Source organism: Nycticebus coucang, chromosome 8 (genome assembly GCF_027406575.1).
Source record: "Nycticebus coucang isolate mNycCou1 chromosome 8, mNycCou1.pri, whole genome shotgun sequence".
Lineage (NCBI taxonomy): Eukaryota > Metazoa > Chordata > Mammalia > Primates > Lorisidae > Nycticebus > Nycticebus coucang.
Window position 1 is genome coordinate 134,957,061 of NC_069787.1, and position 20,301 is coordinate 134,977,361.

The 20,301-nt window shown below is 50.6% G+C and overlaps 1 protein-coding gene across 1 annotated transcript; it reads left to right on the forward strand.

Annotated features, from left to right (window-relative positions):
* Positions 1-7,653: 7,653 nt before the first annotated feature.
* On the forward strand, positions 7,654-12,184 carry LOC128592290 (ral guanine nucleotide dissociation stimulator-like). Its single transcript, XM_053600192.1, is given in 8 exon segments — positions 7,654-9,012; positions 9,049-9,241; positions 9,243-9,434; positions 9,498-9,512; positions 9,592-10,216; positions 10,219-10,669; positions 10,671-10,796; positions 10,798-12,184. Coding segments are annotated over 8 exon segments (2,697 nt in total). The 5' UTR covers positions 7,654-8,536; the 3' UTR covers positions 11,417-12,184.
* Positions 12,185-20,301: the final 8,117 nt, after the last annotated feature.

Here is a 20,301-nt window from a genome sequence, read left to right on the forward strand (position 1 = left end):
CAAGGTATGGATGTACCACAGTTTAACCCCATTCATCTGCTGAAGGACATTTTGGTTTTTTCAAGTTTTTGACTATTAAAGATAAGACTGTTATGAACAACTGTGTGAAGGTTTTTGTATGAAGATAAATTTTCATTTCTCTGGATAAGTGTGTAGGAGAGTGGTTGGTGGGCTGTATGGTAAGTGTATGATTGATTTCTCAAGAAATTGGATAGGGCTAATCTTTCAAGTTTTTTTTTTCTTTTTCTTTTATTAAATCATAGGTGTGTACATTTAATCTTTCAAGTTAAGTATTATTTTATCCTCACTTTGAAAGTAAGAACTGAGACATAGGATGATTAGCAGCCCAGGCTTTGGAAACACATAGACTTGGGGTTACATCTGGCACTCCCGTCATCAACTAGGGGATTTGACAAATTAATTAAACTTGCTATCATTCCATGTCTTTTTATCGCACTTGTAGATTTCTATAACCTTCCTATGTCTTCAGAGCAGCACCAGTATGATAATTTCCTGCTTTACCATACACAGAACAAGTAGGGTTCCTAGGGGTAAATGCAGAAGTGTGCCAGATACTGAGTAAGGAACAGGGCTGAGTAGAGCTGAGAATGTGGAGGAACGGGGGCAGGTTGAGATGAGCACCAGCTACCAGACATGAGACAAGGAGCTGGCTGAGGTTCATAACTAGACAATGGAGGGAGGACCAAGCTAAGCTAGTCTCAAGGGTCACACAGAATAAAATATTAATTTGAAGTTTAAAAAATAAAATTAAATCTGAAATATTAAAAAAAAAAAATAGCATGCTGCGTGACTAATGAGAGACTCGTGTCCTGAGCTACAAGGGCTGAGAGGGATTCACAGGCAAAACGTGTGCATGACCAGCCCAGCAAACACTGTGACTCAGCCTCTGTACGTGGCTGAGGGGTGAGCAAAAAAGGAAAGGTCTACCATGCAGGGCGGGGGTGGCAATGGGATAAGTCCTCTCAGAGAGGCCAGCTCTGGGCGGGAGTCTGGGCAAGCAAGAAAGGGCAAATAAAAGCAGAGTTAGACAATAGATGGCCAAGTTCAAGGAGATCAATACCCAAGTCCAGGCAACCAGAGTCAGCTGTTGGGCAACCCGCAGGATGACGATGGGGAGATGAATTTCTGATTCTAGAACATAGGCTTTCTTTTCATCTATTTTCTGCTGCCTGCTGCTTTGGGTTTGGCCAGGAAGAGATCAAAGATCTGCCATAAAAGGCTATCTTTTATGAGAATAAAGGATTGAGATTACTTCATGCAAGATTAGGACAAACTAATGAACTGGTTAGGATGATTCTGAAAATAGCAGTTAAACACAAGCTAAAGGAGCCTCAAACAGTAAAAAATATTATAATCTAATATAAAAGTTCAAAGGCAGAGGATTCCAGAGCAATCAAAACAGCAGCAACAGAGCAAGTCAAGGACAATACCCACTGCATCTCCTGAAAACATATTAGTAACCCCAAGATAAATCCAAGAAATTGCTTTTGGGGGTGCAGAATCAGCAAGTGTAAAAATTAATCCAGACTAACTAAAGGTTTTGGTTAGTTGAATTCTGACTGAAATTCTTTAGCTCCTTCTTTGTATTTCAAACCCTGTCCGAGATGGTTCCCTAACATCGGGATTAGGCCCTTTTCGTGCCTGTGGGTGCATTTCCTTTATTTTCATTCTCAGGACATGAAGAGGTGACTTCAAACACTTCTTCTAAGGGAGGAAGCTGTACAACTTAAGTTCACAGAGCAGAGCACTTTCACATGGTTTGCCCAATCTAATCTTCACAAATATTTGTGAGGTAGAGAGAGCAGATAGCAAGAACCTCAGTGTAGAGACAAGGAAATGAAGGCTGAAGGTTAAGGGAACTGCCCAAGGTCACTGAGGAACTGCCTGGCAAAGCTGAGATTTAAGCCCAGATATTCTATCTCTCAGTTTGATGTTCTTTCACTTCTGGGGACAGCCCATCAGATCTCTCTGTGCCCACACAGAGGTCACACGTCAGTCACAGACTCCCCATCATGGCACTCATGTTTGTTGAAACATAAAAGCTGGATTTTAAATTAATAAAACACAAGCCACTTGGTGGCTACAACAATCTCAAGTGGGAAGAAATTTACTTGCAAATATAGCATCTGAATGGTGCGTGTCCTGTCCGTAGAAGTGGCGGTGTCACCTGTCGCTGTACCCAGGGAAGGAGAATGAAGTAGGACGGCAGGACCCAGAGGGTTCCGAGGCCTCCTGTGCTGCAGAGAACACGTCCCTCTAGGAAGAACCCGCCCCCACCACTGCACTAGGACAGGGCCACAGCACCACTGGTAAGACAGCAATCACATCGCAGTCACAGCCTCCACATCAACTAAGAGCACAAAACCCCAACTCCAGCTGGCTTAAACAACCCAGGCATTTATCAGGTCACACATTTGAAAGTCCAGAGTAGGGCTTTCACGTAGTCTTTCCAGAGCTCTCCCTCGCTTTCTCTGCATTGCTCTGAGCTTCACCTGTGTGTTGACACTGCTTTCATCCTGCCTCCCACTTAGGTGCAGGTGGCCGAGAGCAGCAGCATGACCACTTACTTCTTGGCTCACACTGAAGCAGAGACACTTACCTTCCCTCTACCATTAAAGTGAAGTTGGCACTTTATTCTGATTGGGCTGCCCCAGTGCCAATCATGCCGGCAAAGAACAGGATTAGAAGCCGCCCAGGACACAGGGAGGGTCAGCCTGTCCTGCATAGATGCCTGGCCATGATTAAATGCTGGAGGGTGTGATGCAGAGGGGCACCATCACGTCCACATACAGCCTCAGCTCTAACACCCTCGACCTGACCACTGTGGCTTAGCATCACACACGCAAAGATTCTGAGAAATAGACTCAGTGTTTTTAGCTGCTCTTTCTCTCTACAACCTTTACCTCACTGTCAAAATTGTTGGCAGTGAAAACAAGGCAGGAAAGGGGACAAGGAAAAATAAGACAGATGTTAACATGCCCTAATCGCAGTAGTAGGACATTGGGAAATACTGCACAAAGGTTCAGGGTCTGCAGCGGGGCCAGATATAGTCCTCTGGACAACCAGGCATATACAGTGACTGAGATAAATTCTATTTTGGACATGGAGAGACCACTTCCTACAGCCAGGCATGGTGTTGGTACAGCCCTGCAGTCCCACTCCTCAGGAGGCTGAGGGGCAGACACGCTTGAGCCCAGGAGTTCCAGCTTGCAGTGACCCACAGTAACACCACCGCACTCCAGCCTGGGCAAAAGCCTGAGACCTCAGCTCTTTAAAAAAAAGGCACTAATTTCATCATGAGGGCACGACCCTAAGGAAAGGAAAAAAAGATATATATATATATTTTGTTTTTGTTTTTGTTTTTTTTTTTGGTGACCCAAGCTGTCACCCTGGGTAGAATGCCGTGGTGTCATAGCTCACAGCAACCTCCAACTCCTGGGCTCAAGCAATCCTTTTGCCTCAGTTTTCCTATATTTAGTAGAGATAGCGTCTCACTTTTTGCTCAGGCTGGTCTCAAACTTGTGAGCTCAAGCATTCCACCTAACTCAGCCTCCCAGAGTGCTGGGATCACAGGTGTGAGACAGGGCACCCAGCCCAATAAATTCTATTTTGAGAAATGCTAGAAGAGAAAGTAAAATAGGCCGGTTACCCAGAGGTATTACACCACTGTGGCCAGTCCTCCTTCAGCCCAGATGCCACAGTGTGTGTTACTCATGCATCTTTAGTACTTAAGTAAAAGAGCAATCTAGTCATAATTGCAGCAAAAAAAAAAGAAAATAAGCCAAATACCCATCACAGGTGAAGTGTTACGTAGACGATGGTACATCCAGCTGATGGGACATCGGGCAACAATATTAAATGATGGCTCTGACGGCTCTGTAATAACATAGAATAATACTTGCAATTTGTTACTAAGTGGAAAAAGCAGAATTTGAAATAAACCATGTACTCATCATATATAATTATGTAAAGTATATATATAAAAAGAGACTGGGAACATACAAATTGATAACAAATTTTATTGAAATGTGACTGTTTTCTACTTCTCACCCTTTTTGTGATACTGTTGCATTAATGTCATAACTGAAAAATTAGAAAGAGTTCTAACATAACGACAGGAACCTGATGGTAAAGCAGCAGTGACCGTCAGTGGCTTATTCCCGCCCCGTACCATTGACTCACTTGGCTGGTGGACACTTCCTGAGCTGCTGCTCTCAGCAGGCCTCAGGGTCCCCAGGCAGATGAGTACCTGGTCCTGGCCCCACGCTTACAGCCCAATGACAAACACAGATAATAAGCAAATAATTCACCACAAGTTAGGAAAACACTTGATGAACATTATGAAGGTAACCAACAGAATGTCAAAAAGCAGAAGGGTCAGAGAGGATGGTGAGGAGGTGATGAGGGCAAGGGGTCAGAGAGGTGGTGAGGATGCTGAGGCTGGAGATGAGAAGGTGCAGGAGCCGCGGGTGTGAGGAAGCGCTGAGTCCGCCCTGGGACTGAGAGGAGGTGGTGAGGATGCTGAGGCTGGAGATGAGAAGGTGCAGGAGCCCCGGTGTGAGGAAGCACTGAGTCCGTCCTGGGACTGAGAGGAGGTGGTGAGGACGCTGAGGCTGGAGATGAGAAGGTGCAGGAGCCGCAGTGTGAGGAAGCGCTGAGTCCGTCCTGGGACTGAGAGGAGGTGGTGAGGACACTGAAGCTGGAGATGAGAAGGTGCAGGAGCCGCGGTGTGAGGAAGCGCTGAGTCCGTCCTGGGATTGAGAGGAGGTGGTGAGGACGCTGAAGCTGGAGATGAGAAGGTGCAGGAGCCGCGGGTGTGCGGAAGCGCTGAGTCCGTCCTGGGACTGAGAGGAGGTGGTGAGGACCCTGAGACTGGAGATGAGAAGGTGCAGGAGCCCCGGTGTGAGGAAGCGCTGAGCCCGTCCTAGGACTGAGAGGAGGTGGTGAGGACGCTGAAGCTGGAGATGAGAAGGTGCAGGAGCCGCGGTGTGAGGAAGCGCTGAGTCCGTCCTGGGACTGAGAGGAGGTGGTGAGGACCCTGAGACTGAAGATGAGAAGGTGCAGGAGCCGCGGGTGTGCGGAAGCGCTGAGTCCGTCCTGGGACTGAGAGGAGGTGGTGAGGACGCTGAGGCTGGAGATGAGAAGGTGCAGGAGCTGCGGTGTGAGGAAGCGCTGAGTCCGTCCTGGGACTGAGAGGAGGTGGTGAGGACCCTGAGGCTGGAGATGAGAAGGTGCAGGAGCCCCGGTGTGAGGAAGCGCTGAGTCCGTCCTAGGACTGAGAGGAGGTGGTGAGGACGCTGAGGCTGGAGATGAGAAGGTGCAGGAGCTGCGGTGTGAGGAAGCGCTGAGTCCGTCCTGGGACTGAGAGGAGGTGGTGAGGACCCTGAGGCTGGAGATGAGAAGGTGCAGGAGCCCCGGTGTGAGGAAGCGCTGAGCCCGTCCTAGGACTGAGAGGAGGTGGTGAGGACGCTGAAGCTGGAGATGAGAAGGTGCAGGAGGAGCGGGCGTGAGGAAGCGCTGAGTCCGTCCTGGGACTGAGAGGAGGTGGTGAGGACGCTGAGGCTGGAGATGAGAAGGTGCAGGAGCCCCGGTGTGAGGAAGCGCTGAGTCCGTCCTAGGACTGAGAGGAGGTGGTGAGGACCCTGAGGCTGGAGATGAGAAGGTGCAGGAGCCCCGGTGTGAGGAAGCGCTGAGTCCGTCCTAGGACTGAGAGGAGGTGGTGAGGACGCTGAGGCTGGAGATGAGAAGGTGCAGGAGCCGCGGGTGTGCGGAAGCGCTGAGTCCGTCCTGGGACTGAGAGGAGGTGGTGAGGACGCTGAGGCTGGAGATGAGAAGGTGCAGGAGCTGCGGTGTGAGGAAGCGCTGAGTCCGTCCTGGGACTGAGAGGAGGTGGTGAGGACCCTGAGGCTGGAGATGAGAAGGTGCAGGAGCCCCGGTGTGAGGAAGCGCTGAGCCCGTCCTAGGACTGAGAGGAGGTGGTGAGGACGCTGAAGCTGGAGATGAGAAGGTGCAGGAGGAGCGGGCGTGAGGAAGCGCTGAGTCCGTCCTGGGACTGAGAGGAGGTGGTGAGGACGCTGAGGCTGGAGATGAGAAGGTGCAGGAGCCCCGGTGTGAGGAAGCGCTGAGTCCGTCCTAGGACTGAGAGGAGGTGGTGAGGACCCTGAGGCTGGAGATGAGAAGGTGCAGGAGCCCCGGTGTGAGGAAGCGCTGAGTCCGTCCTAGGACTGAGAGGAGGTGGTGAGGACGCTGAAGCTGGAGATGAGAAGGTGCAGGAGCCGCGGTGTGAGGAAGCGCTGAGTCCGTCCTAGGACTGAGAGGAGGTGGTGAGGACACTGAGGCTGGAGATGAGAAGGTGCAGGAGCCCCGGTGTGAGGAAGCGCTGAGTCCATCCTAGGACTGAGAGGAGGTGGTGAGGACCCTGAGGCTGGAGATGAGAAGGTGCAGGAGCCCCGGTGTGAGGAAGCGCTGAGTCCGTCCTAGGACTGAGAGGAGGTGGTGAGGACGCTGAAGCTGGAGATGAGAAGGTGCAGGAGCCGCGGTGTGAGGAAGCGCTGAGTCGTCCTAGGACTGAGAGGAGGTGGTGAGGACACTGAGGCTGGAGATGAGAAGGTGCAGGAGCCGCGGTGTGAGGAAGCGCTGAGTCTATCCTAGGACTGAGAGGAGGTGGTGAGGACGCTGAAGCTGGAGATGAGAAGGTGCAGGAGCCCCGGTGTGAGGAAGTGCTGAGTCCGTCCTAGGACTGAGAGGAGGTGGTGAGGACGCTGAAGCTGGAGATGAGAAGGTGCAGGAGCCCCGGTGTGAGGAAGCACTGAGCCCGTCCTAGGACTGAGAGGAGGTGGTGAGGACGCTGAAGCTGGAGATGAGAAGGTGCAGGAGCCCCGGTGTGAGGAAGCGCTGAGTCCGTCCTAGGACTGAGAGGAGGTGGTGAGGACCCTGAGGCTGGAGATGAGAAGGTGCAGGAGCCCCGGTGTGAGGAAGCGCTGAGTCCGTCCTAGGACTGAGAGGAGGTGGTGAGGACGCTGAAGCTGGAGATGAGAAGGTGCAGGAGCCGCGGTGTGAGGAAGCGCTGAGTCCGCCCTGGGACTGAGAGGAGGTGGTGAGGACGCTGAAGCTGGAGATGAGAAGGTGCAGGAGCCCCGGTGTGAGGAAGCGCTGAGTCCGTCCTAGGACTGAGAGGAGGTGGTGAGGACCCTGAGGCTGGAGATGAGAAGGTGCAGGAGCCCCGGTGTGAGGAAGCGCTGAGTCCGTCCTAGGACTGAGAGGAGGTGGTGAGGACGCTGAAGCTGGAGATCAGAAGGTGCAGGAGCCGCGGTGTGAGGAAGCGCTGAGTCCATCCTGGGACTGAGAGGAGGTGGTGAGGACGCTGAGGCCGGAGATGAGAAGGTGCAGGAGCCGCGGGTGTGAGGAAGCGCTGAGTCCGTCCTGGGACTGAGAGGAGGTGGTGAGGACCCTGAAGCTGGAGATGAGAAGGTGCAGGAGCCACGGGTGTGAGGAAGCGCTGAGTCCGCCCTGGGACTGAGAGGAGGTGGTGAGGACGCTGAGGCTGGAGATGAGAAGGTGCAGGAGCCACGGATGTGAGGAAGCGCTGAGTCCGTCCTGGGACTGAGAGGAGGTGGTGAGGACACTGAGGCTGGAGATGAGAAGGTGCAGGAGCCCCGTTGTGAGGAAGCGTTGAGTCCGTCCTGGGACTGAGAGGAGGTGGTGAGGACGCTGAGGCTGGAGATGAGAAGGTGCAGGAGCTGCCGGTGCAGCATACACAGAGAAGCTGAAGGACTAACGCTGTGCAAACGCTGAGAGTCAGAGGAGGTGGCGTGGCAGGGCACAGTGCAAGAGACCAGAAACCTAAAACAGTGCTTTTCACCCTTTTTTACCTCACAGCACACTTGAACCTGTAATTAAACTTCCTCAGCCCACTTAAATTATGTTGATCAAAAAGAGTTTAAAAAATGAAGAATGTATTTACCGTGCTTTAAACGCCTTTTGAAAATAATTAATGATCTTTAAAAATTTTGTGACACACCTAAGAGCCCCCACTGGACATGGGTTGAAAAATCACTGGCTTAACACAAGCCTGGAGTGGTAAGCAGGGACCAGATCTCAGGAGGATAAGAGCCTGGGGTTGTTTCAATTGCAGCATGAAATCACGGAAGGATTATGCAGGGAAGAAACCCTGCTCAGTATGCCTTTGAGTAAGATCAGTGGTTCCACAGTGGAGAAGGGATTGGTGGTGGGTGGAGGCGAGATAAGAAGCCAGTGAACTAGTCAGAAGGTCCTCGCAGAAGCCGGAGAGCTGGACCAGGGCAGTGGCAAGGAAGGCCCAGACCGCAAGGCCTCAGGGAATTTTTCTGAGATAGAACAGAGGATGGGTGTGGTGACAGAATGAGACCCCAGGAAAGGCACAGACTGGATTGAGGGTTTGGGCAGTGGCATTTACAGAGATGGGAAAAGAGAGGAAAAAAACAGACTTGAGGGAAGAAAGTAAGAAATAAAGCCGCCCGGCCCCCGCGAGCCGTCCATGGTGCAGCGCATGTGGGCCGAGGCTGCTGGGCCTGCGGGCGGCGCCGATCCGCTCTTCCCAGGCTCTCGGAGGAGCCGCAGCGTGTGGGACGCCGTGTGGTTGGAGGCACCCGACCGCTGCCCGGTGGTGCTGCACAGCTTCACGCAGCTCGACCCAGACCTGCTGCTCCTGGAGAGCTCCACGCAGGAGATCGGCGAGGAGCTGATCAACAGGGTCGTCTACTCCCTGCGCCGGGTGCAGCTGCACCACGGAGCCAGCAAGGGCCAGCGCTGGCTCGGGTATGAGAACGAGGCGGCCCTCAACCTCTATGAGACCTGCAAGGTGCGGACCGTGAAGGCAGGCACGCTGGAGAAGCTCGTGGAGCACCTCGTGCCCGCCTTCCAGGGCAGTGACCTCTCCTACGTCACCATCTTCCCGTGCACCTACAGAGCTTTCACCACCACCCAGCAGGTGCTGGACCTGCTGTTCAAAAGGTACGGTAGACGTGATGCCCTCACGGCCCCCTCTAGATATGGATGCATCCTCCCTTACTCCCATGAGGACTGCGGACCCCAGGACCAACTTAAAAATGCCATCTCCTCCATCCTGGGCACCTGGCTGGACCAGTACTCTGAGGATTTCTTTCAGCCCCCAGACTTTCCCTGCCTCAAGCAGCTGGTGGCCTATGCACAGCTCAACATGCCTGGCTCAGACCTGGAGCGCCCGTGCCCACCTCCTTCTGGCCCAGCTGGAGCACACAGAGCCCCTTGAGGCAGAGACTGAGGCTCTGTCACCAGCTCCAGCTTCAGTGCCAGCTCTAAAACCAACCCTGGAGGGGGCGCCGGCCCCATATACCGAGGGTGGCGGGTTCAAACCCAGCCCCGGCCAAACTGCAACAAAAAAACAGCCGGGCGCTGTGGCGGGCACCTGTAGTCCCAGCTACTCGGGAGGCTGAGGCAGGAGAATCGCTTAAGCCCAGGAGTTGGAGGTTGCTGTGAGCTGTGTGATGCCACGGCACTCTACGGAGGGCAATAAAGTACAAAAATAAAAAAAAACCAACCCTGGAGCTGGAGCCAGTTCCAGTGCCAGCTCTAGCACCGAGTCCGGAGCCAGAGCCAGCCCCAGAGCTGGAGGAATCTCAGGCACCCCCTCTCCAGCTAGAGCCAGTTTTGGTGTCAGCTCTCATGCCAGCCCCAGAGCTAGAGCCAGCTCTATCACAAACCCTTGAGCCAGATCCAGCGCCAGCACTGTCCTTAGAGCCTGCCTGGCCTCCACCTGTGGTCACAGAGAATGGGCTGAGTGAGGAGAAGCCTCACCTCTTGGTGTTCCCTCCTGACCTGGTGGCCGAGCAGTTTACACTGATGGACGTGGAGCTGTTCAAGAAGGTGGTGCCCTACCACTGCCCGGGCTCCATCTGGTCCCAGAGGGACAAGGGCAAAGAGCACCTGGCACCCACCATCCGTGCCACTGTCACCCAGTTCAACAATGTAGCCAACTGTGTCATTACCACCTGCCTCGGGGACCGGAGCATGAAGGCCTCAGACAGGGCCCAGGTGGTGGAGCACTGGATCGAGGTAGCCAGGGAGTGCCGGGTCCTCAAGAACTTCTCCTCACTCTATGCCATCCTCTCTGCTCTGCAGAGCAACTCCATCCACCAGCTGAAGAAGATGTGGGAGGAGGTTTCCAGGGACAGCTTCCGGATTTTCAGAAACTGTCAGAGATTTTCTCGGATGACAACAACTACTCACTGAGCAGAGAGCTGCTCATCAAGGAGGGGACCTCCAAGTTTGCCACCCTGGAGATGAACCCCAAGAGAGCCCAGAAGCGGCCAAAGGAGACAGGTGTCATCCAGGGCACTGTTCCCTACCTGGGCACGTTCCTCACTGACCTGGTGATGCTGGACACTGCCATGAAGGACTATCTGTATAGGAGACTGATCAACTTTGAGAAGAGGAGGAAAGAGTTCCAAGTGATTGCCAAGATCAAGCTGCTGCAGTCGGCCTGCAACAACTACAGCATCACACCTGATGAGCACTTCCAGACCTGGTTCCGGGCCATGGCGCGGCTCAGCGAGGCTGAGACCTACAACCTGTCGTCTGAGCTGGAGCCCCCTTCTGAGTCCACCAGCAACACCCTTAAGACCAAGAAGAACCATTGTCAAATGGTGGAGCGACCGCCAGGTGCCCAGCACAGAGCTCAGTACCAGCAGCAGCTCCCACTCCAAGTCCTGTGACCAGCTCAGGTGCGGCCCCTACCTCAGCAGTGGAGACCTTGCCGATGCACTCGGCCAGCTCCTCCAGCTCCGACGTGGAGGAGATCAACATGAACTTTGTCCCGGAGTCCCCTGATGGTCAGGAAAAGAAGTTTTGGGAGTCAGCCTCCCAGTCGACCCCGGAGACCTCAGACATCAGCTCCGCCTCCAGCAGCACCTCGTCCTCTTCGGCCTCCACCACCCCCGTGGCCACCACATGCACCCACAAGCGTTCAGTCTCTGGGGTGTGCGGCCATGGCTCCTCACTGCCGCTCTACAACCAGCAGGTGGGCGACTGCTGCATTATCCGTGTCAGCCTGGATGTGGACAATGGCAACATGTACAAGAGCATCCTGGTGACCAGCCAAGATAAGGCTCCAGCCGTGATCCGCAAGGCCATGGACAAACACAACCTGGATGAGGATGAGCCAGAAGACTACAAGCTGGTGCAAATTATTTCAGATGATCGGAAGCTGAAGATCCCTGAAAACGCCAACGTGTTCTATGCCATGAACTCTGCTGCCAACTATAACTTTGTCTTGAAGAAGCGGACCTTCACCAAAGGGGCAAAGGTCAAGCATGGAGCCAGCTCAACCCTCCCTCGCATGAAGCAGAAAGGACTCAAGATTGCCAAGGGCATCTTCTGAGGGCATCTCCCCAGGGTGTGGCTGGCCAGGAGCTAAGAATTTATAGACTAGAGCCGCCCAGGCCAGCTGGGCACCTTCCGCCCACCCGCCAGCCCAGGGCACCCCTGGATTCCACCTTCATCCTGAACCCCACCTGCTGCTGGGATTCACGCCTGCCACTGTCAGGCTGACCTGGCCTCCGTGGACCCCTCGCTGCCTTAGGTGCCTTCTGCTCTCTGGAACCAGAGGACTAGCTGACTGTTGCCAAGGAGTGGTGCCGACGGGCACGGTACCCTGGTACCATGATCCCTGCCCCGGGCACTGCCTCTGTACACTTCCCTGACACCTTACAGGTGCAGGTCACTGCCACCTGTGCCGCAGGCACCCCAGAGCACCCACTCACCCACCAGGTCTGACCACTGCAGTTCTCTCCTCGTGCCCTCGGGCACTGGCCTGTGACCTCTGCCGGGTCCTGGCCGCTCCTCCCACCACTCTAGCCTTTCTCAGGCTGCACCAAAGATTCCATCGTCAGGGCCAGCTGAGAGTGAGGGGGCCGCACCCACACTCAGCCCAGCCCTCCCCCAGGACAGGAGAGAGCAGCCCTCTTCATGGACCACGCTCTTCACCCAGTGAGTGAGGACAGCCCCAGCTGAGTCCCCTCCATGTTGACTCTCATGCCACTGCAAGTGCCATCCCCGCTGCATCCTGGGCTTCACAAGACCACGCGAGACGGGGGTTACTGGGGAAGGAGGGTTTGGGGTAGGAGGGCGATTGAATATTTGTATAAAATTTAAAAAGAAAAAAATGTTTACTGATTGGGGAGGGGCAATATTTATTTGTTGTAAATAGCAGATGCTAGACTTGAATATTATATTAAATTCTGTTTCTACTAAAAAAAAATTAATAAAATGTAAATACCACACAACTGCAACATATAAACCTCCATATATGTATAATCTTTCTTTCCAGGAAGACCTTTAAGAATGGGGAAGATGGGCAGCGCCTGTGGCTCAAAGGACTAGAGCGCCAGCACCATATACTGGAGGTGGCAGGTTCACACTCGGCCCCAGCCAAAAACTGCAAAAAAAAAAAAAAGAATGGGGAAGATGTTTTTCACCTTTGAAGGCTCAACACCTGAATACAGCAGGTTGCAGAGTAGTGACTATCACAGCTTTACAAATATGTCATTCATTACAGTGCAATAGGATTCTAGTTATTGTGAAAATCCTTTTATACAGTTTTCCTTACCAAGGCCGACAAGGAAAAATTGATTGACCATTCTTTAACTTAAAAAGAGAATGAACAAATACAGGGTTCTTTTAAAATTATTTATTTTATGATTGTTTAGTCTTCTGTAGTTAAAGCGAAATAGGAGAATAGGAGTTAAAAGCTTCAGGGAGTGTGTTTAAACTCTGGCCTGCCACCTTCCTCCCTGTGTTTCTGCTCCTCCATTTGCACAACAGAGATAATGGTAGTTGCCTTATCTCGCAAGGATGTCATGAAAATAAGTCAGATAAATTGCTTTGCCTCCTTGGAGAGGGCTCAAGAAAGTAAGCATTGTTAGATCTGGTGATGAACACCCACAACTTCAAAGATATTGTTAAATTGCCCCCCAAGTCTTTGAACATGTTAAGCCTGCGAATAGGCACTGGGTTAGGTGTTTATACACTTTTGGCAAGCTTTCCCCTCTTGTTAAAGCAGTAAATGGTCTTTGAACAAATGTGTTTCTCATTCTTTGATAACTAAGCTTCCTTGTTTGTACACTTGGAAGATGATTATCATCTGGCGGATGAGGTCAAGTTGAACTCCTTGGTGCCACTACAGTTTGGTTGTAGATTTAATTGACTTTTCCTTCCAAGGTTGAAAATAAGTCATTTTGTTCACTTTGGCAAGCTACTCACATTTAAAAAATATTGTGGGGGAACATAACTACTTTTTGCAAATAATACATTTTTCATTTTAGCTACAATATCCTCATTGATCATAGGAAAAATTCAGCAGCTATATTTCATTAGTGCTGCTTTGATAGGATTCCTTAAATTGCTTTTAATAACTATAATTACTCCCTGTAACACTTCTGACATAGACAGCCATGGTACACACACAAATATCAACAAAATAAAAATCTACATCCCTCAAAACAGAACACAGGAGAGTCAGACACCATCCTTAGCAGGGCAACATCCTCACTGCACCTGTGTGTTGTTCATAATTAGTGCTGTTCTTAAAATTCACAAGCCACAAACACCCCCACCTTTCTTCACATAGCCCATACCTAGATACCCAACACAAGTCAAAACAGCCTCCTGCTGGCGTGGCTGCAACACACCCTCAGAGTATCTGCAAATCAGTACTCACGAACCACAAGAATAAAGCAGCCTCCCCACTCATCCTCAATACTCCTTAACAATAGAAGTTAAAAGCTTCCGTGAGTGTGTTTAAACTCTGGCCTGCTCTCAGGCATGCTAACCACACACTCCATTCCGAACACCTCAAGAGAGTCTCAGTACATCCACTTACCACATGTGGAGTCTGCAACTGAAGCTTCCAGCCCTGTTTGTGTTCCCTGAGCTAGCTTAGAAGAGGGTGGAGTGCTGGGCCACCCTTATCTCCATTCTTCCTATTTCCTTCTTATCTCAAGGAAGAAACGAGAATTTAAGGCATCAAGCAGAAGACCCTACACACTCTGAGACCTTTCTAGGAAGGTGTGAGCCAGGGTGAGGGACAGGTATGGGGAACCACCAGAACAAAGGCCCCAGACCCTTCTGTGGGGTCTGACACTGCTACTGGCAGAACATCATCGAAGTTTAATTCTGAAACTTCTGACTTTAGGGATACCCCCCAGAAACCTATAAAAGATACCAACAGTGACACCTCTCAAATATATTTATTTATATATTTATTTGGGATAGGTCTTGAACTGGGAGGGTGACCCAAACTGCCACACTTCTAGGGAAGGCATGCTTGACTCCCACCATCATTGAAACTGAGTAGGCGTAGGGTCACAGATTAGTAGCCTATAGTGGGCCAAATTTTCTCTCAAAGGGTTTTTTTTTTGTTTTTTTTTTTTTTGATGAAGTCTCACTCTGTCGTCCTGGATAAAGTGACGTGCGATCATCATAACTCACAGTAACCTCAAACTCTTGGGCTCAAGTGATCCTCCTGCCTCAGCCTCCTGAGTAGCTGGGATTACAGGCACCCACCACTACGCTCGGCCAATTTTTCTACATTTAGTACAGACATGGTCTCACTATTGCTTAGCCTGGTCTCAAACTCCTGAGCTCAAGGGATCCTCCTGCCTCAGCCTGCTGGGATTACAGGTGTGAGCCACTTACCCTGCCCCTGCCCCTGCCCCTTCATAATATTAACACTTGTGCCCATTACTTTTGGTTTTTACACACTTTTGTTTTCAATTCCTCGGGCCTCAGGGTGAACTTTCTACTTCAGCACAGTAACTGAACCAGGTCACCCAGGTTCAGGAAACTGGGACCCTCAGCTCCCAACAACCTAACCCCAGTGAGAACAGTCCACATCACAGAGTCTCAAAGCTGCAGATGTTGGTGGGGATGTGGAGATAAGGAAACACTTTTACACTGTTTGTGGGACTGCAAACTAATACAGCCTTTTTGGGAAAAAAGTATGGAGAATCCTCAAAGAGCTAAACTTAGACCTACCATTTGATCCCACAATTCCATTACTAGGTATCTACCCAGAAGAAAAATAAATCATTTCATCACAAGAATATCTACACGGGTATGTACACAGTAGCTCAATTCACATTTACAAAAATGTGGAAACAACCCAAGTGCCCATCGACCCATGAACGAAAAATAAACTGTGGTATATGTATGTATACCATGGAGTACTATTCAGCCATAAAAAGATAGACTTCATGTCTTTTGTATTTACCTGGATGGAGTTGAAGAGCATCCTTCTTAGTAAAGTTATCACAAGAATGAAAAAAAAAGCATCCCATATACTCAATACTAATTTGTAACTAGTAGATGAACAACTACAGGCCCACAGGAGAGAAAAACACTTTTAAATTCAAGATGTGAGGGGGGAGAGAAGAGGGAGGGAGGGAGGCCTGAGCAAGCCCCCACCTGACGGGGGCAATGTCGGGGTACACGGCACACCTCCTGGGTGAAGAAACCAACTACAACTCTGACTTTTCCCAACAAACATGTAACCTAATTCTATATTCCCTTAATCTGAAATAAAAAATAATACAAACACACAAAATTATGTATTGATTGGTTGACAAAAATCTGACCAAAGTTTCCCAAGAATCAGTCTTGTATTTCCTCTAGAAGCAATGATTCAGTACTCAATCAGTGTTCACAGAGACTTTATAGAACAGAGCTACTTCGAATAACTAGAACTGGCTATACCTGTAAGACAGGGACCCACACACACAGCACAGTCACATCAAAGCACGTTAGAGGGCATGTGGATATGGGGTGGAAAGCAAAGACAAGTGACCATTAAGTATGTTATTTTAAAGCAGAAAGCAATGCTGTGTTTGGCGCGAGCCATCTTTCCCCAGCACAACCAGCATAGCTTAAGGCTAAACCCAGTGCTGAGAACCCAGGACTGGGAGTTGGGAGGTATGGTTTCTGATCCCATCTCTGCAAAAAAACTTAGCTTAAGGAAAGTCATGTAAACCCCTGTAAGGGGTTTGAGTATTTAAATCTTGTAGTTACAAGAGGTCACTTTTGTCATAATTATTTATCATCTACCAGAAATTTTCACATAAATTATCTCACTGGATGACCCTGATGGCCCCTTCTTACTCCAGAATTATGTAACTCAAAAAATAGAACCATTCTGCCAAAAAGAAAAACTGTATCAAATGTTTATAATATTCAGAAAATTTGTCCTTTGGAATGTTTATATTAGGTACTAATCACAGAGAGGACTTCATAGATAAGAGTTAGACAACTGTGGACTTCTTTCTAAACTGGATTTGTTAAATCATCATTTTCTCTCTTTAAAAATGAGAGAAAAAGCATTCTTAATGTATAGCCATCCTTGCACTACCACAAATTTTGCAAATGTAGAGATGCCACAGTGCCACTAGATGGAGCAGGGACAAAAGGCATGTGTGGGCCTGCAGGTGAATGACCACCCCCCAAAAGGGGACCTTCTGAGTAAATGGTGAGACGGAGCGACCTCCTCAAGAATCTAGAGAAGTCACTGGCAAAATCAGAACTACAATTTCCTTCTCTGTGTTCATTCCACTAAACACCGACTGGGGAAAATTGCTTTTCCTTCTTACTCAGAATATTAACAGCAACCGGACTCGTTTTCTCATATTTCTTAACTCCAACAGTGCTAAGAAATGTATCTGTAGACAAGTCCAAGGAACTTAGTTTGGGTAATAGGCTGAGATGCCACAGACCACACATTCATAAATTCACTGACCCTTTCCATCACCAGGATTTGGGCTCTCTGCCTGTCACCCTAACCGTCTTGCCTTCCTATGCAGGACTCCCCGCAAAATATCCCTTCTAAAGAAGGGAAGTCATAGCCTGGGGATGAATCCACACAAAAGACTGAAATTACGTTTAGGGGATGAGTATTTTCAGGCATGAGAGGACCATGGCCTGTCTTGTCCTTTTAACTTATTTAACTTGTTTCTTCTAATTCAGTGGGCCATCTGCTTAGTTTCTTAAAGGAAATCAGATCCAGTTCTTTTTTTTTTTTTGTAGAGACAGTTTCAGTTTATTGCCCTCGGTAGAGTGCTGTTGCGTCACACAGCTCACAGCAACCTCCAACTCCTGGGCTTAGGTGATTCTCTTGCCTCAGCCTCCCGAGTAGCTGGGACTACAGGCGCCCGCCACAACGCCCGGCTTTTTTTTTGTTGTTGCAGTTTGGCCGGGGCTGGGTTTGAACCCCCCACCCTCGGTATATGGGGCCAGCGCCCTGCTCACTGAGCCACAGGCGCCGCCCAGATCCAGTTCTTTGTGAGGGAGGGACTCAAATTCCTCTGCAAACTTTCCAGTTTATTTTTTTTACCTTATTACTTTGCATCCACAGGTGAGGCAGACAAAAGCAAGGTGAAAAGCAACCAGGGCTCACACCTGTAATCCCAACACTTTGGGAGGTCAACATGGGAGGATCCCTTGAGGACAGGACAACAAAGAGAGACCCGTGTTTTTATTGAAAACATTAAAAACAAACAAACAAAAAAAAGCTGGTCATTGTGGCACACACCTTGTAATCCCGGATACCTGGGAGTCTAAGCAGGAGGATCACCTGAGATCTGCAGTCTGAGGTCGCAGTGAGCCCTGATCAGCCACTGCACTCTAACCCAAGGAACAAAGCAGAACTCAGTCTACAAGAAAAAAAAGAAAAGCCCTTTCAGCCAGAGATGCCATCTTCCAGTAACCAAAATGAACAAAGAGGAGAGGCACCTGATACGAGTCCTTTAAGTCTTTTAGAAAACACGGAGTTGCTCCTCTGACCACATATATGTGAAGCTACAACAAAGGTGGCGTTGTAGTTATCAAGGGATTATCTGCATACGTAAGTTTTTAATGCTCTCACAAAAAATAAGTGCTTTCCCCGGCTTAGCAGCTCACGTCTGTAATCCCAGCACTCTGGGAGGCCCAGCCAAGAGGATCCCTTTGAGCTCAGGAGTTTTGAGACCAGCCTGAGCAAGATCGAGACCCCTCTCTACTAAAAACACAAAAACTAACCGGGAGTGGAGGCGGGCATCTGCAGTCCCAGCTACTCAGGAGGCCGAGGCAGGAGGCTCGCTCCAGGCAGAGTCTGAGGTTGCTGTGAGCGGACACCACGGCACTCTACCGAGGACAAAAGAATGAGACTCAGTCTGCCCCCGCCCCAAAAAGGGCTCTCCCGCACCCGATGGAGGGGACCGGCCAAGACCTACCCTGGGAGAGCCAAATTATAAGACGGTAAAGGACAACTACAAACCGGGGCGGAGGAGACAAAAACCCTACCCGGCAACGCCTAGCCTGGAAGTCGGCTCCAGGCCCGTTCACGTGGCCAACTGTGGGGGAGCCAAGTGCACGCACCCCGACCCGATCGACCCGGTCTGCGGGTCCCCACCATCGCCACAGAGGGGGACTCGCCGCCGCAGTGGACGCAGCCCCGGAGGAAGGCGGCGACCCCCGCGGGACGCGTGTGCGAGCGGGTCCGGACGCGCGTCCCACTGCTCAGGGGCGCGCGCCGCGCGGGACCCGCTCCGTTACTCTCCCTGCAGCCCAGGCCTGGGCCTCGCCCCGACCCCCGAGGGTCCCGCGGCTGACAGAGCCCAACTCTTCGCGGCGGCAATGGGTGCCTCCGGAGAAGCCCCGGGCCGGCCGCGGCCTCCAGGCAGGGCTCGGGGGCCGGGCGGGCGGGCAGGCCGCCGCAGGTCCCGGGAGGGGTGCTCGGCCAGCAGCTGACATTTTTTGTTTGCTCCAGACTGGACGGTGGACGGCAGTAGGCCAAGGCTTTTCCGCGCGCTGAAAGTCAGCGAGAAAAACAGCGCGCGGGGAGCAAAAGCGCGGCGCCTACGCCCCTCTCACTTAGGGTTAGGAAGAAGATGGCCGCCCCTCCCGGCCCTCCCTCCGCAGCCCGCCGCGCGCACGCGCACATGCCTTATAAGGGCGCCGCCCGCCGCGCGAGTTGGTCGAGGCTGCCAGTCACGGCTCTCGCGAGAGTCCGTCTCGACCCACCCCCCCCAAAAAATTATGTTTGGTTTCACCTCCCGCTCAGAGTTTGAACCCCTTCCGTATCGCGCGTCGGGGAACGCTCTGGGACCGGCTTCGCTTCAGGGGGCTTTTGTGTCTCCTACAAGCCAGTCGGGGTTCTTTGTGACACCTGACACCTTAAAAGAAAGAGAATTTGACCCAGAAACACGTAGGGGCCGAGGACACAGAGCGGCAGCGCCGACCACACCGGCATCTCCGGGGACCTCAGTGGCTGCTCTTTCCCACCCTGCGCCCCTCTCCTCTTAAGCCCTCCTTGAATTGGGGATGAGTTTTACTAGTGTAACCACTTCATTCTTAACGTCAAGGACGGGCTCCCTTTTGTTAGAGAGGCTTTTCAATCACAGACTTTCACAGTCGCGTTGTGTAGTGATTAGGTAAATGGTAGCGGATGTTTATAATGGCCAGTAAGAAAAGTAAAATGCTAATGTGGGCTGGTTCACGAAGATTGTAAGGGCAGGGAAAGTACACCTAAACGGAATTTTCACATTTTACTGTCTTTCCCTAGATTACTTGGAAAATCTTTAACTCCTCGTATTCAGAACATTCCAGGCTGCCTGCTGGGTTAACTGCCCCAAGCCTATGGTTAGAGATCGTGCCTTACCTATGAGCAAGCTTCTTAGAGACCACTTTATAACAAATCTGTTAACCTCTTTACATCTCAATTTCTTAATTTGTATATGGGAATAATACTTGTTTTGCCTATTTCTCTGGGACGTTGCAGTTTAAATAATATATGGTTAATCCTATTTTATTTTTAAAAATCCCTTAAGATTCTAAAATGGGGGATTGGGATAATTCTTTCTACGGTGTGAGCATCAACTGTTGAAAACTGCCCTCAGATAATTTCTATACCTTGGCCAATCTAATCCTGTTTACAATCACTAAAATGGAACTGAAATCAGTTCCCTCTGCCAGGAATGTGCTTCTGGTCAATTCTATAATTCTATTATCATACATACCTACGAAGCATACCATCAAAGGCATCAGGGAAGGGTACAGAAAGAAAAAAGCCCCCAATACTTGTCTTCTAAGAATGTATCTATTAAGAAGAACAAGCAAACCAAAAAATAATTCTGAATAAATTAAGTGGTCAGCAAAAGTACGAGTGATAAAATGTGCTAACACACAAAGGAATGAATAATTTTGATGCCTTGGAGGAAGTAGTATCCGAATTGGACCTGTAAA